We start from the raw sequence: 13,638 nt of genomic DNA, 5'->3' as shown, positions 1-13,638 counted from the left end.
CAGGAGGACTGCAGCTCTGTTCTTCCTTTGGGATCCAGGCGCTGCTTCCTTTTGGGGGGAGGGGGCTTTGGGTCAAGGAAAACTGGGCAGGCAAAGAAACCCCCTTCAGGTTTGGAGATAAGTCACTTTTGTGAGCAGAGGCTGCAGCCAGAATGGAACATTCCCACATGGGGGGGGGGCAGGGAGAAGAAAATCCCTTCTGCATCTTCACAACCGGACCACTTCCTGTGTCCCAGATGCAACAACACATGTCTCTCCCCTATTCAGGCTAAGCAAGTAGGCGAACTAATGTGAAAGCAAATTTCAGGTGTATCCTCAGGAAATGCTAAAGCAAGGATAGAAGACTCCTTCTCCCAACCTTTTCGGACAAATGAGGAGGGATTATCAGTCATTGGGCGCCTTGTACTACTACTAGCAGAGGACATGGAGCACATAAAATCTTTTTTGGCTCACTAGTAAAATTCTTACCATCCTGATAGATACTTGTAGAACCTTCTGGAAAAATCCTAGCTGAGCGTCTGTGGGTTTTGATAAGCAAGAAGTGGAAATTGGTGCTGTCTCAAAAGAGACTAGTTCTCTCATGCTACCCTCAGCCTTTGGGATCTTGTCACAGGAGGAGCGAGAAGCTCCCCTCCGGAGTTCGTAAAGGGTAGATATTCCTGGTGCCCTTAATCCTGCTCTTCCGCCAGGGAAGCGGGGCTGCGTCCAAAGCACTGAATGGTGCAAGTACTCAGGGAAGGGAGCAGAGAGCGAGGGAAGCATTAGGCCCCCATTTCTAGAAAGGGGAACATCGGCCTGAAGGGGAGCAGCTGCATTTGGGCAAGCGGAGCTGAAGAAAAGCTGGGCCTGTCCTGCTGCGCTTCAGGCCCTGACAGCCTCCACGTCCAAGTGTAAGTTGACTTCTCCCCTCCATTCACCGCGCGAGGAGGGCCGTCCCGGAGTTGACGCTGCCCAGGAGGCCAGAAAGAGCAGAGGCCATGTTGGGTCAGGGCAACCGGTCCTTCTATGTTTGGAGCGGGAGGAAGGGCCGGCGGCCATCTTGAATGAGGGCAATTTTGTGTCTGTCTGTTATACACACATACATATCTATCTATCACCTACCTACCTATATATATATACACACACACACACACACACACACACACACACACACCCCTGGTTCTCTTTCGGAAGAGGAGTGAGAGACGGAGGCACTTTACTGGCAGAATGGCATTTCCCTGGCCCCTCCTTTCCTCCCAGGAGCTCCTCCTTCCACAACAACCCTGCCAGGCTGGCCTCTTGCATGTCGCCCCCTTTCCAGCAGGCCAAGCTGCAGGGACCACTCCCTTCCTGGCCCCCCCCCAAAATGGAGGAGGCGGCTTCGGACCCTGGAGGAACCTGAGAGGAGCCTTGAGGGGGGCAGGCAGGGGCCTCTCGCCCCTTCCCAGACTTTTCCGCCATCCATTTATTAAGATAAGATAAAATAAGATAATCTCTTACAGCCGGAGACCAGCTTATAAAACACACTTTGGGTTGCAGTCACAGAAGAAATACAAACCATTAAAACAATGTACAACAAGAAACTCCTGCAGGGAGTTGACCCAACCACTTCTTAACACTGTTTATGAAACTTGGGCCCCTCAGGGCTCCGGCAAAATGATCTCAAACCCAAAGAGTTGAAAATGGATTGACAGGTAACTGACAGACGGAGATGATCTCTAGAGATGCCCCCCTTGGTTGGGCCTGTGATGGACAGCAGAGCCAGGCCAGTCAGCGGACTTAGTCCCTCAGAAATTCACCCAGGGGGCGGGAGCCTCGCTCTAATTGGCTGCCATGCCAGCAGGGGCGGAGCCAGCCCTTTTGGCGGGAAAATGCAAGGCGCCTTTTGTGAGGGATGGTCTGAGGGGGGAGAGGAAGAGGAGTCAGGCGGGAGTTCAAGGGGAGAAGCTGGGGGGAGGGGAGGGAGACCCCTAAGAAGGAGGGCTGAGGGGACCCCTGGGTGTGGGGGGCGGACTGAGAGGGGGAGGGAAGGGAGACCCCCAAGAAGGAGGGCTGAGGGGGCCCCCTGGGTGTGGGGGGCGGACTGAGAGGGGGAGGGAAGGGAGACCCCCAAGAAGGAGGGCTGAGGGGGCCCCCTGGGTGTGGGGGGAGGACTGAGGGGGGAGGGAAGGGAGACCCCCAAGAAGGAGGGCCGAGGGGGCCCCCTGGGTGTGGGGGGCGGACTGGGAGGGGGGAAAGGGCCCCCCAAGTCTGACCCCAGAGCCTGGAAGAAGCCCAGCTGGGCCTGCCAGCCTCCAGGTCCAAGGGAAGGAGGCGTCTCCCCGATTCAGTGGGGCTGCCCCAGGGAAGATGGGGAGCTGGAGGGAAGACTTGGAAGGGTCTCCCTTGGGGGGATCTGGGACTCCTCTTCCTCCCTGGCGCCTGCTCTCGAGGAGACCCCTGGGGAAGCCCCGTCTCCCTGGCGCCGAGTCGGGCTCCCAGGGGGGCTCCGGGGGGCAGAGGGGAGAGGGAGGGCTGGGCTCGGCAAGGGTTAAGAGGAGCAGAGCTGGAGTCCTAGAGAGGACAGGAAGTGAAGGCGGAGTGGAGATCCTCCCTCCCCCCTCCCTCCCTGCTTTCTTCTCTCTCCTTTGCAAAAGCCCCTCCTGGACTCGGGTGAGTCTCCTCTCTCCTCCCCCTGAGGGTGCCATGGGGAGAAGGGGGTCCCAGGGGGGCAGGGAGGGGGCGTGGGGGTCCCTGCTCAGATCATGCACAGTGGGGAGAGACCCCCAAGTCGGGGAGCAGAGGGTCCTCCCCTGTCCTCTCTGCCAAGTCAGGGAGGGGTCCAGTTCGCAGGACTGCAGCTCTGTTCTTCCTTGGGATCCAGATGCTGCCTTCATTTTTGGGGGAGGGGGCTTTGGGTCAAGGAAATAAACCCCCTTCAGAGGGAGGGAAAAGTCACCTTTGTGAGCAGAGGCTGCAGCCAGAGGGGAACATTCCCACGTGGGGGGAGCACAGGGAGAAGAAAAGCCCGTCTGCATCTGCAGCAGCACAACTGGACCACTTCCTGTGTCCCAGATGCAACAACACATGTCTCTCCCCTGTCGGTCTCCACACCCACGGCTGGCACTGTTACCTTCCAACAACTGGATCTCACTCCCAAAGACACACTCTTCCGTGGTCTTCTAAGACAGACAGATGCCAACCAACCAACATTCCCTCCCCTCCCCCTCCTGGTGCCCCTTGAAGTTCGCTTGAGGGCAGGGGGAGGGTCCACCCCACCAGATGAAGGGAGAGGAGGTCCTTCCATCTGGAAAATGGGAATGCTTGCAAAGATTTACTTGAAGATGTGTGCTGCGTAGATAATAAAATTATTGTTTTATGGAATTGCCCCACTTACACAAAGATTAAAACCTATCATTTTAAATACACAAGAAAATTGTTACAGAAAAGAACAGAGCAATGTGTAGAAGATCATCTTTCTTCTCCCTTTTTCTCTTAGGGTCCAGTGTGCTTTGAAGACGTAGCTGTTCCTTTCACAGAGGAGGACTGGGCTTTGCTGGATCCTGACCAGAGAGCTCTGCAGAAGGAAGTCAAGGAGGAGAATCCTGGGATCGTGGCCTCTCTGGTAAGGCTCCCTGCTGGATCATGAGATCAGTTTTGAAATTCCATACAGATCTCTGAAGGACAAACCTCCTCTATTTTGAGGGAGCCCCATAGCGCCACCTGCAGCATCTGAGATGTTAACCCACCCACAACTCTCCATAGGAGATGCATCTCCTGTTCTGTCTGGGAATATTCATTCTTCCACCAGTCCTGCCTTTTCAAACCAGGATGAGGCTGGTCTCAGCTGCCCAGCCCTTCTTCCATGTAGGCTTCAGAGATCTTAGGGACGTGGAGGTACATCCTGTCAAATTTTCTCATTCTCCATCTGTCTGTTTTTTTGGTATGCAAAGAAATGACTGAGCTTGGAGATGGAGCGGATTCCACGACTGAGTCAAATTAAATCCATCCCTGGAACGAGCCAGGCTTTTTGAATCTCTGGGTCCCATAAATAAGTTAGCTAATACCAGCCAAAAAAGGCAGTAATTCATTTCCCTTCTTCCTCTTTCACAAGCAGTCATTTGCATTGTTCACTAAATTCAGACTCTATCTATTCCTGAGGCTATTATAATAATTAACTAATTAATAATACTCCCGTGGGTTGTAGGTTGTAGGTGGTGAATTGGAAAGGAAGAAGTAAGGAGACAACAAGAAAAATCCACAAAATTGGAGAAACCATATAAATATTCAGAGTGTGGAGAGAACTTTAGTCCGAGCTCCCAGTCCACTTCCCATCAAGGAAAGCTCTTCGTTCAGAAGGAGAGCCTCACTTCACATGAAACCGACTTAAGGCCAAATTCAGGCTAAACCAGCAGAGGAACTAATCTGAAAGCAAATTTCAGAACTATCCTCAGGAAATGCTAATACAAGGCTAAAAGACTCCTTCTCCCAAGCCTCTGGTGCAAATGAGGAATTATCTGTCATTGGGTGACGAGGGACTACTAACGAGGGACATAGAATGCATAAAATCCTTTTTGGCTGACGCTAATAAAATTCTTACCATCCTGATACGTACTTGTAAAACCTTCTGGAATAAAATACAGCAGAGAGTGTGGAACCGGATAACAACAATAATTTCTTTTAAAATAGATCAACACGGGAAGTTAAAAGAGCCGAGAGGGCAAACCATGGCGAAAGGAGGTCTATAAGCACAAAGAAGAGCAAAAACGTTAAAAATTGCAAAATAGTGCAACATAAAAAAGGTGACTTTAAAAAACTTTTTAACCTGCTTGAGAGTAGCTCTTGCTCTGGGTCCAGACAGAACATTTAAGAAGTTTGTACTCTACTGGAATCTGCACTCCAGATCCCTATATCAATATGAAACAATATGCAAGATTATCAAATGGTCTGATGTCCTGTCAGAAGCCAAAACCAAACCAACTAGGGAGAGGGTTTTCATAAACAAGAATTGGAAATGGGTGCTGTCTCAAAATAAACTACTTCTCTCAAGCTACCCTAAGCCCTTAGGTATCTTCTCACAAGAGGAGCGTAAAGTTTGTGAATATAGTGTATAAGCGCAGAGAATATCTATGGAGGAGTGGTGTATCAGTCTCAAGATTATTCCAAAATGTGGCATCACCAGCTCCTCTGCTTCCACATTCAGCAACAGCTCCAAAAACTCCTCAGTTCAAGGCAGACTATTATCCTTTAGTTGACATATACTCTGCAGGTGACAATCCTGACTAGCCAGCTGACCTGGACCCCAAGGAACCCCCTAACTCAGACAGCCCTGGGTCCTTGCACTTGAGGAATCAGGGGAATGACCTTATTGAGAGCTCAAAGAGCGTCAACAGGGATCTCCAATCAAAGCACCTAGCATGGGGGCACCTACAGGTAATAGCTACTCGTCTATTTTCTGCCCATGCTCTGGGGTTGCAGTTTTCAGGCTTGGGGACAGGAAGGTGACTGGTTTGGACACCAAGACCTGTCTATAAGCCCCATAAACCCATAAGTCCAGTTGAAACTGGAACCCCTGGAGATGTTTAGAAATGTGGCTACTGTTAGGAAGGGGTGCCCCATTTGTAGAATATCTAGGGCAGGAAAATTCCTGCAGGGCCTCTGAGACTCCCTTTGCTTCTTCCTCTCCCCACCTCCAGCATCACCGTCTGAGGCAGGGAGAGGTCTGCTAGGTGGCAGGGGGTGAAGAAGGGGAAATGGATGCATGGGGGCTAGAGGGGGAAACCGCCCCCCTCCAGGTAAGCAGAAAAGACAGAGGGGGAAGGGAGGGAATGAGTCTGCTCTAAAGACTCACCAGGCGCATGAATCAGTGTTTGTCTGGATGTAAGAGAAGGGGGAATATGCAGAGCATCCCTCTGCAGATTTACTCATAAGTAAGCCCCACTGGTAGGGACGCAGGTGGCGCTGTGGGTTAAAGCCTCAGCGCCTAGGGCTTGCCGATCGAAAGGTCGGCGGTTCGAATCCCTGCGGCGGGGTGCGCTCCTGCTGCTCGGTCCCAGCGCCTGCCAACCTAGCAGTTCGAAAGCACCTCCGGGTGCAAGTAGATAAATAGGGACCGCTTACCAGCGGGAAGGTAAACGGCGTTTCCATGTGCGGCTCTGGCTCTGGCTCTGGCTCTGGCCAGAGCAGCGATGTCACGCTGGCCACGTGACCCGGAAGTGTCTCCGGACAGCGCTGGCCCCTGGCCTCTTAAGTGAGATGGGCGCACAACCCCAGAGTCTGTCAAGACTGGCCCGTACGGGCAGGGGTACCTTTACCTTTACCTTTACCTTAAGCCCCACTGAGTCCAATGGTATCTACTCTCTGGTCTCTACTGTGCAGACCATGGCAGTATTGCGAAGTGGGGTGAGGAGCAAAGAGCTGAAATTGGAATCACTGGAATTGTTTAGAAATGGGGCTTCTGGTTCCTGCCTGCCTTAATGGATGCTGCTCCCACAACAGCAGAGATTGTTAGCCTGGATAGCTCAGTTGGTTAGACCATGGTGCTGATAATGCCAAGGTTGCAGGTTCGATCCCTGTATGGACCAGCTGCATATTCCTGCATTGCAGGGGGCTGGACTAGATGATCCTCAGGGTCCCTTCCAACTCTACAGTGCTATGCTATGCTATGCCAAAGAATAAACAAGGATGATTTGAGCATAATTGTCCTTGCAAGCTCGCCCCAGAGCCCGGGCCAAGTGAGCTTCACTTGCAGATTGTCTCGATACCTGGCTCTCGCTTCAGCATGGAATCCGAGACGCAGGGAGGCGCTGAGTGCAAAAGCACTTTGCCTATCGGTAACCTTCCTATGCAGCCATTGAGAAGCAGAGGTACTTCTGTTTATTAGAGCGAAATTAGGACTAATATACAGACGTGTGCTGGAACAGAAGGAACAAGATGATAAACTGCTAAATTGAAACAGATACAAAGCCAAAACAATTTGAACTGGGAAGAAGATTTCCTTCGATGAAAAATGTATGTTGTTGGGGAGGGGGGAGCCTTTACCTTTTCTTTATATACAGTGGTGCCCCACAAGACAAACGCCTTGGAAGACAGAAAACCCGCTAGACGAAAGGGTTTTCCGTTTTGGAGGCGCTTCGCAAAACGAATTTCCCTATGGGCTTGCTTCGCAAGACAAAAATGTCTTGTGAGTTCCTGCGGGGTTTTTTCCCTTCCCCCCTTTTTCTAAGCCGCTTATCAGCTGATCCGCTAAGCTGATAAACCGCTAAAAACCGCTAAACCCCTAATCCGCTAAGCTGTCAATGGGCTTGCTTCGCAAGACGAAAAAACCGCTATACGAAGAGACTCACGGAACGGATTAATTTCGTCTTGCGAGGCACCACTGTATATCATGTTTGCAACATAAATGATTCGGCAACACACACACACACACACACAAACACACACACCCTGAATGCAAACAAATTGATAAAAAGCAAGAGGAGAAAAAAGAGAATGGGATTATATTTATGGATTACAATGAAAAAGAGAACTATGTGACAAAATTGAAATGGATTTAAAGTCCCAAACTTTCACTGTATTGCTATGGAAGGAAATGGAGTTTGAGCTTTGATGATCTGCTAAGGCTTCGGCAGGACGCCAGATCGTTCTTGAGAGAGTTGGACAGAAGGAGAAGCTTGCCAGAGCTTTGGTGGGACGCCAGATTACTCTCTATCTAGACTCAAACAATAACAAAAAAAGGAGAGAAGATGGCGTGTGACGCAGTTGAAATTACAGCCTCATTCTCTGGTAACAAAGGAAAGAAAGAGCAAAAGAGCAGAATAATAATAATAATAATAATAATAATAATAATAATAATAATTTATTATTTGTACCCCGCCCATCTGGCTGGGTCTCCCCAGCCACTCTGGGCGGCTTCCATAAAAACCAAAAATACACTAAAATATCACAGATTAAAAACTTCCCTGAACAGGGCTGCCTTAAGATGTCTTCTGAATGTCAGGTAGTTGTTTATTGCTTTGACATCTGATGGGAGGGCATTCCACAGGGCGGGCGCCACTACCGAGAAGGCCCTCTGCCTGGTTCCCTGTAGCTTTGCTTCTCGCAATGAAGGAACCGCCAGAAGGCCCTCGGCGCTGGACCTTAGCGTCCGGGCAGAACGATGGGGGTGGAGACGCTCCTTCAGGTATACTGGGCCGAAGCTGCGATGCTGTGCAGGACATGATGGAGAACAGGAGGAATGAGGAATCAACATGGAAAAAATGAAGATCACATACAGCAGGGATGTCCCACAGGTCGATCGCGGGCTCCTTTTCCTTTGCTTTTGCCTAAGAGCACCTGGCCCCGCCTCCGCTCCCTCGCTGCGTTTTGTCCTTTGCTCTTGAATGGAAGACGTAGTTTTAGCTGCTTCTACAGCAATTTCCCCTCTCTAAAACAAGCTGAACACCTTTGACCTGAACCCCAATAAAACGGGGGTAGATCACTCCCAGTTTTTAATTCTGTGAGTAGATCACAGTCTCCTGGAAGGTGGCCACCCTTGACATACAGGAAATATATGGGGTGCAGAAGTCCTCTGGCAAAAATAAAATTTATTAAATGTCTAAGTACAAAAGGGTCAAAAACTCTGTAGTTGCTGATAAGGGATTAAGATCAAGACAGAATGGAATTGGATTAAGAAAGACTTCGGAAGCAGGATGAAACAAAATTATCTCCCCTTGAAATCTAGCACGCGGGAGGCCACACAAAATGTACAATGGACTTCATAATTTATTTGAATTGTAATTGTAATTTGAGGTTGATAAAATGTGGTTTATATTGGATTTTAGTAATGGAAAAGGCATAAAAATTATTGAATACACGAAAGAAAAAATGGGGCTTCTGTTGAGAAGGGGCCGTCCTATTTGTGCTTCTCCAGGGGCAGGAGAATATCTAGGGCAGGAGAATCCCTGCAGGGCCTCTGAGGCTGCCTTTCCTTCTTCCTCTCTCCCAGGACCCTGCAGCTTGTTTTGGCTCCTTGACTCCTCAGGAAGGATGAAAGAGACGGATCCTGCAAAGCTAGCGAGGATGGAAGGGGGAAGATGGACGGTTGACCTGGTCCGGCTGTCTCCTGCATCCGTCCCCACAACCTCTGAGCGTTCCCTCCCAGGGACCTCCAAGAGATCTGGTGAGTTCCAGGGGAGGGGAGATGGGGACAAGGATAAATTCAGCCAGAGAGGTATTGGGGCTTCCTCAGCTAGGGGGTGGGGGGAGGCAGGCAGGCGGATGGAGATGGAGAAGGGGAGCACCTTTTCGGGCTCCCCCACCTACCTGCCTGCCTGCGCCTTTGTCATCTGCAGGCAATTTGAGGTAGGAATAGATCACAGCTCCCTGCCCAACGCGATGTATTGGCAGCTCAAAATGTCTAAAACCAGGGGGGCCACTAGGTGGCGCATCGGAAGATGGCTGACAATAACATCTCTCCGACCCACACGAGGTAATTTGGAGGCTATGATGGGGGTAATTAGCCTCCTTAACCCCACCAGGATTGTGGGGGGACGGCCCTTGCCTGCTATGCCCTATACCACCCCCAAATTTGTGGGGGTGGGGGCACTAGGCACAAAGCCCTCCTGTGGGATTCCGGCACTCCTGGACGCCGTCCCTGATTCGCGCCACTAGTTGCAAGGATCTTTAAAAGAAACAGTTTGGACGAGATTAATTGCACATGCTTCAAGGAAAAAGGGGAGTAAAGACTGCTGACAGAAGAGATCTCTGATAACAAGACAAGAATAAAATATGAGAAGATACGTTAAGATATGGTATGACAAATGACTGAGGGGGTAGGGGGGAGAAAACCTGCCTTCCTTTTTTTCCATGTGATTTAACAAGAATCCCCTCCCCTAATGAGTCAGAAATTAAGGACTTAAGCTGTGGATTTAAGGCTGTGTGGAGATAAACTTTCGATCCAAAGCAATGTTTCAAGATGAAACTGGAAAGCTAAGAGTTTTCGAATGACGCAGTTAAAAATGTCGCCATTTTGGGAGGCATTGTTGGAGCTCTTGGGTCTGGGAGGAGAAAGAGAGAAATAGAGTTGTTTACATATCGTGGATCAACTCCTCGGTGGGACTTAAGAGCGACAAATGACAACATTTACGATGGAAAGAGGTTATCTACGAAGGAGATACATGGAAACCATCTGGACTTAGTGGAGGAACGGGAAATCCACACAGGATTATTATACTTGCTATCGGCTTAAGGAGACTAACAGAAGAGATCGTAAAGGAAAAAGAGAAAGTATATGAACAAGATATGATGTGGAAACACCAAGATAAGACTGGATAGAACTATGAACTTTGTTGGGACTGATTGGGACTGATTTGGACATTAACGCAGTAATAAGAAGATGATCTGAATCCCCCTTTGGATCTTGAAGTATGAGTTCCCCCAACAAAATTTAAAAATTTGGCTTTGTAATTTGGAATTTATGCGATGTGATTTAATTTGATGTGATTGGCCAGTTAATAAAAATTATTTTTTTAAAAAAATGTCTAAAACCAGTTCTGTGATCTGGATGCCTTACCAGTGCCAGACAACTCACTGATCTGTCGCACAGCACTAGAAGCCACGACTCTTGAAAGGAACCTGATCCTGCTTTGCAAACTGAATGCAAGTGGGGCCTCCGTGTGCTGCCTTTTTCTTTTTGTATAACTTTTATTTGCTTTTAAAAATGAGGAACATAGGAATAATAAATGATACAAATATGTAGGCTGAGTGTTTTCATGACATTTGTATATCTCAAAAATAACAGAATAAATTTGCTGGAATATCTATAATTGGAGCTCTTGCGGCCATTTAAGTGCTCAGATTAAGTGTGAGTAATAGTAATTTTTCCTCTTCTGTTACCAAGGAAACAAGACAGAGTTGGTCTCGTCATAAACATGGGAGGGCGGTTCAACATGAAGAAAGAGATTTACATATAAATTTGAATTTAGACCAACCAGATTGAAATAACTTCTGATTGGGGAGTGTTCAGGTGACGATGTTGCTGTTTGTTTCACAGACAAGGCATGGATGTTGCTGGATCCTGACCAGCCAGCTCAGCATAAAGAAGTCAAGGAGGAGAATGGTGGGATCGTGGACTCACTCGGTAAGGCTCCCTGTTGGATCATAATATCAGTTTTGATTGGAGATGGAGTGGATTCCAGAACTCAGCCGGAAAAATATCCATCCCAGATAAAAGCCAAGCAATATTTCAGTTAATACCAGCAAACAAAAACAGTGAAAACAATAGGACGCGGCACATCTAATTCTCTTCAGTTCTTCCTCTATCACAAGCATTCATTAACGTTGTGGAATAAACTTTAGCTCCATTTCTTCCTGAGGCTCTAATTCGCTTCTCTCTTCATTGCAGATAGTGATGAATTAGAAGGGAAGAACAAGGGAGACCACAACAGAATCCACATAGCGGAGAAGTCAGATAAATATTCAGAGTGTGGAGAGAAGATCCGTCAGAGCTCCCAGTCCACCTCCCATCAAAGAAAGAGTTTCGTTCAGAGGAATAGCCTCACTTCACACAAAAGACCACAGAGTAGGGAGAAATTGTATCAGTGCAGAGAATGTGGAAAGAGCTTCAATCGGAAGGATCACCTCATTTCCCATCACAGAATTCATACTGGGGAGAAACCTTTTCAATGCCATGAATGTGGAAAGAGCTTCAGTCAGGGAACCCATCTCACTTCTCATCAAAGAATTCATACTGGGGAGAAACCTTTTCAATGCCATGAATGTGGAAAGAGCTTCAGTCAGGGAACCCATCTCACTTCTCATCAAAGAATTCATACAGGGGAGAAACCTTTTCAATGCCATGAGTGTGGAAAGAGCTTCAGTCACAGTAAGACTCTCACTTCTCATCAAAGAATTCATACAGGGGAGAAACCCTATCAGTGCTTGGAATGTGGGAAGAGCTTCAGTCTCAGGCACGATCTCACTTCCCATCAAAGAATTCATACAGGGGAGAAACCGTATCAGTGCTTGGAATGTGGAAAGAGCTTCAGTCACAGTGCCACATTCTCTTCTCATCAAAGAATTCATACAGGGGAGAAACCCTATCAGTGCTTGGAATGTGGAAAGTGCTTCAGTCAGGTAACCCATCTCACCTCCCATCACAGAATTCATACAGGGGAGAAACTTTTTCAATGCCATGAGTGTGGAAAGAGCTTCAGTCACAGTAAGACACTCACTTCTCATCAAAGAATTCATACAGGCGAGAAACCGTTTCAGTGCTTGGAATGTGGGAAGACCTTCAGGCACAGCGCCACACTCTCTTCTCATGAAAGAATTCATACAGGGGGAAAACCCCATCAATGCTTGGAATGTGGGAAAAGCTTTCGTCAGAAAGGTGATCTTGCTTTGCATAGAAGAGTCCATACAGGGGAGAAACCCTATCATTGCCTGGAATGTGGGAAGAGCTTTAGTGTCAGAAACAGTCTCACTTTTCATCAAAGAATTCATACCGGGAAGAAACCCTATCAGTGCTTGGAATGTGGGAACAGCTTCAGTAAAAGCTCGAATCTCAAAACCCATCAAAGAACTCATACAGGAGAGAAACCCTATCATTGCTTCGAATGTGGGAAGAGTTTCAGCCAGGGGCCTGAGCTCACTTCCCATCACAGAATTCACACAGGAGAGAAACCCTATCAGTGCTTGGAATGTGGGAAGAGCTTCACTCGGAACGGTCGCCTCACTTCCCATCAAAAAATCCATACAGACAGAAAGAAAACCAAAAAAGAAAAATAATAAAGCTAAAATTATTAAACAACGCTTACAAAACACAATTATATAGAAAAGAGAAAGGGGGAAGAATAACTAAGAAAAACCTTTATCACATTTGTATCATATATATCATGACAGCAGCCACGAAATTAAAAGACGCCTCCTTCTTGGGAGAAAAGCAATGACAAACCTAGACAGCACCTTAAAAAGCAGAGACATCACCTTGCCAACAAAGGTCGATATACTTAAAGCCATGGTTTTCCCAGTTGTGATGTATGGAAGTGAGAGCTGGACCATCAAGAAGGCTGATCGCCAAAGAAATGATGCTTTTGAATTCTGGTGCTGGAGGAGACTCTTGAGAGTCCCATGGACTGCAAGAAGATCAAACCAATCCATTCTGAAGGAAATCAGCCCTGAGTGCTCACTGGAAGGACATTTACTGTATTTATTTTTCCCAATTGGAACTATAAAATGGTGATTTTCTTGAGTCAAAATGAGAGTAACCCTGAACAATTTTTTAGCAGAAAAGCACTGTACCTATATACTACAGAAGCATGTATGGAACTGTACTGTAGTTGTTTGCATATATAGTGACATATTGTAATATACCTTCCCCCCTTTTTATTTCTTTGTTCTCTATTCACTTTTTATTTCCCTTTTTATTATTCAAGTATTCTCAATTTAAATTGTGTGGTTGAACCCGGAGCCAGGCCTCTTGGCCCTCATCATAACTTTGCTGGGGGCTCCCCTGGGCCTCTGGCACCCGGCACAGTTATTTCAAAGGATCTCAAACCCTAAAATGGATTGACAGGTAACTGACAGACGGAGATGATCTCTACAGATATTGGGAAACTGCCGGATGCCCCCCTTGGTTGGGCCTGTGATGGAGAGCAGAGCCAGGCCAGTCAGCGGACTTAGTCCCTCAGAAATTCACCC

At 48.0% G+C, this 13,638-nt stretch overlaps 2 protein-coding genes across 14 annotated transcripts in view; both read left to right on the top strand.

Moving 5' to 3' along the window:
• LOC307209509 (uncharacterized protein) overlaps window positions 1-13,638 on the top strand; it is a 71,852-nt gene that overhangs the window by 25,429 nt on the left and 32,785 nt on the right. For 5 of the 13 annotated variants that reach the window (XM_079964628.1, XM_079964626.1, XM_079964634.1 and 2 more), the window contains one exon: window positions 8,945-9,118. The exons of 1 other annotated variant lie outside the window; for it this stretch is intronic. In XM_079964628.1, coding sequence (XP_079820754.1) covers window positions 8,986-9,118 — 133 coding nt within the window. In that variant the 5' untranslated portion in view covers window positions 8,945-8,985. Of the gene's footprint in view, window positions 1-2,221; window positions 2,632-3,457; window positions 3,584-4,767; window positions 5,392-8,944; window positions 9,119-13,638 lie in introns of those variants that run through there. 7 more of the 13 variants (XM_079964640.1, XM_079964639.1, XM_079964638.1 and 4 more) reach the window with 5 other exon arrangements.
• LOC307209534 (uncharacterized protein) lies at window positions 10,489-13,402 on the top strand. Its single transcript, XM_079964712.1, has 2 exons — window positions 10,489-11,077; window positions 11,342-13,402. Exons 1-2 carry the CDS (start codon window positions 11,002-11,004, stop codon window positions 12,724-12,726), a joined length of 1,461 nt encoding a protein of 486 aa, XP_079820838.1. The 5' UTR covers window positions 10,489-11,001; the 3' UTR covers window positions 12,727-13,402.

This window comes from Podarcis cretensis (genome assembly GCF_951804945.1).
Source record: "Podarcis cretensis genome assembly, chromosome: 2".
In the NCBI taxonomy this organism is placed as follows: Eukaryota; Metazoa; Chordata; class Lepidosauria; order Squamata; family Lacertidae; genus Podarcis; species Podarcis cretensis.
This window is presented reverse-complemented; position numbering and strand designations above follow the sequence as displayed.

Excerpts from the sequence above, each read along its gene's own strand:
- LOC307209534 (XM_079964712.1), top strand. The coding sequence starts at position 11,002 with ATGTTGCTGGATCCTGACCAGCCAGCTCAGCATAAAGAAGTCAAGGAG. Across the intron at positions 11,078-11,341 it reads TGGGATCGTGGACTCACTCG|ATAGTGATGAATTAGAAGGG; the intron begins GTAAGGCTCCCT and ends TCTTCATTGCAG.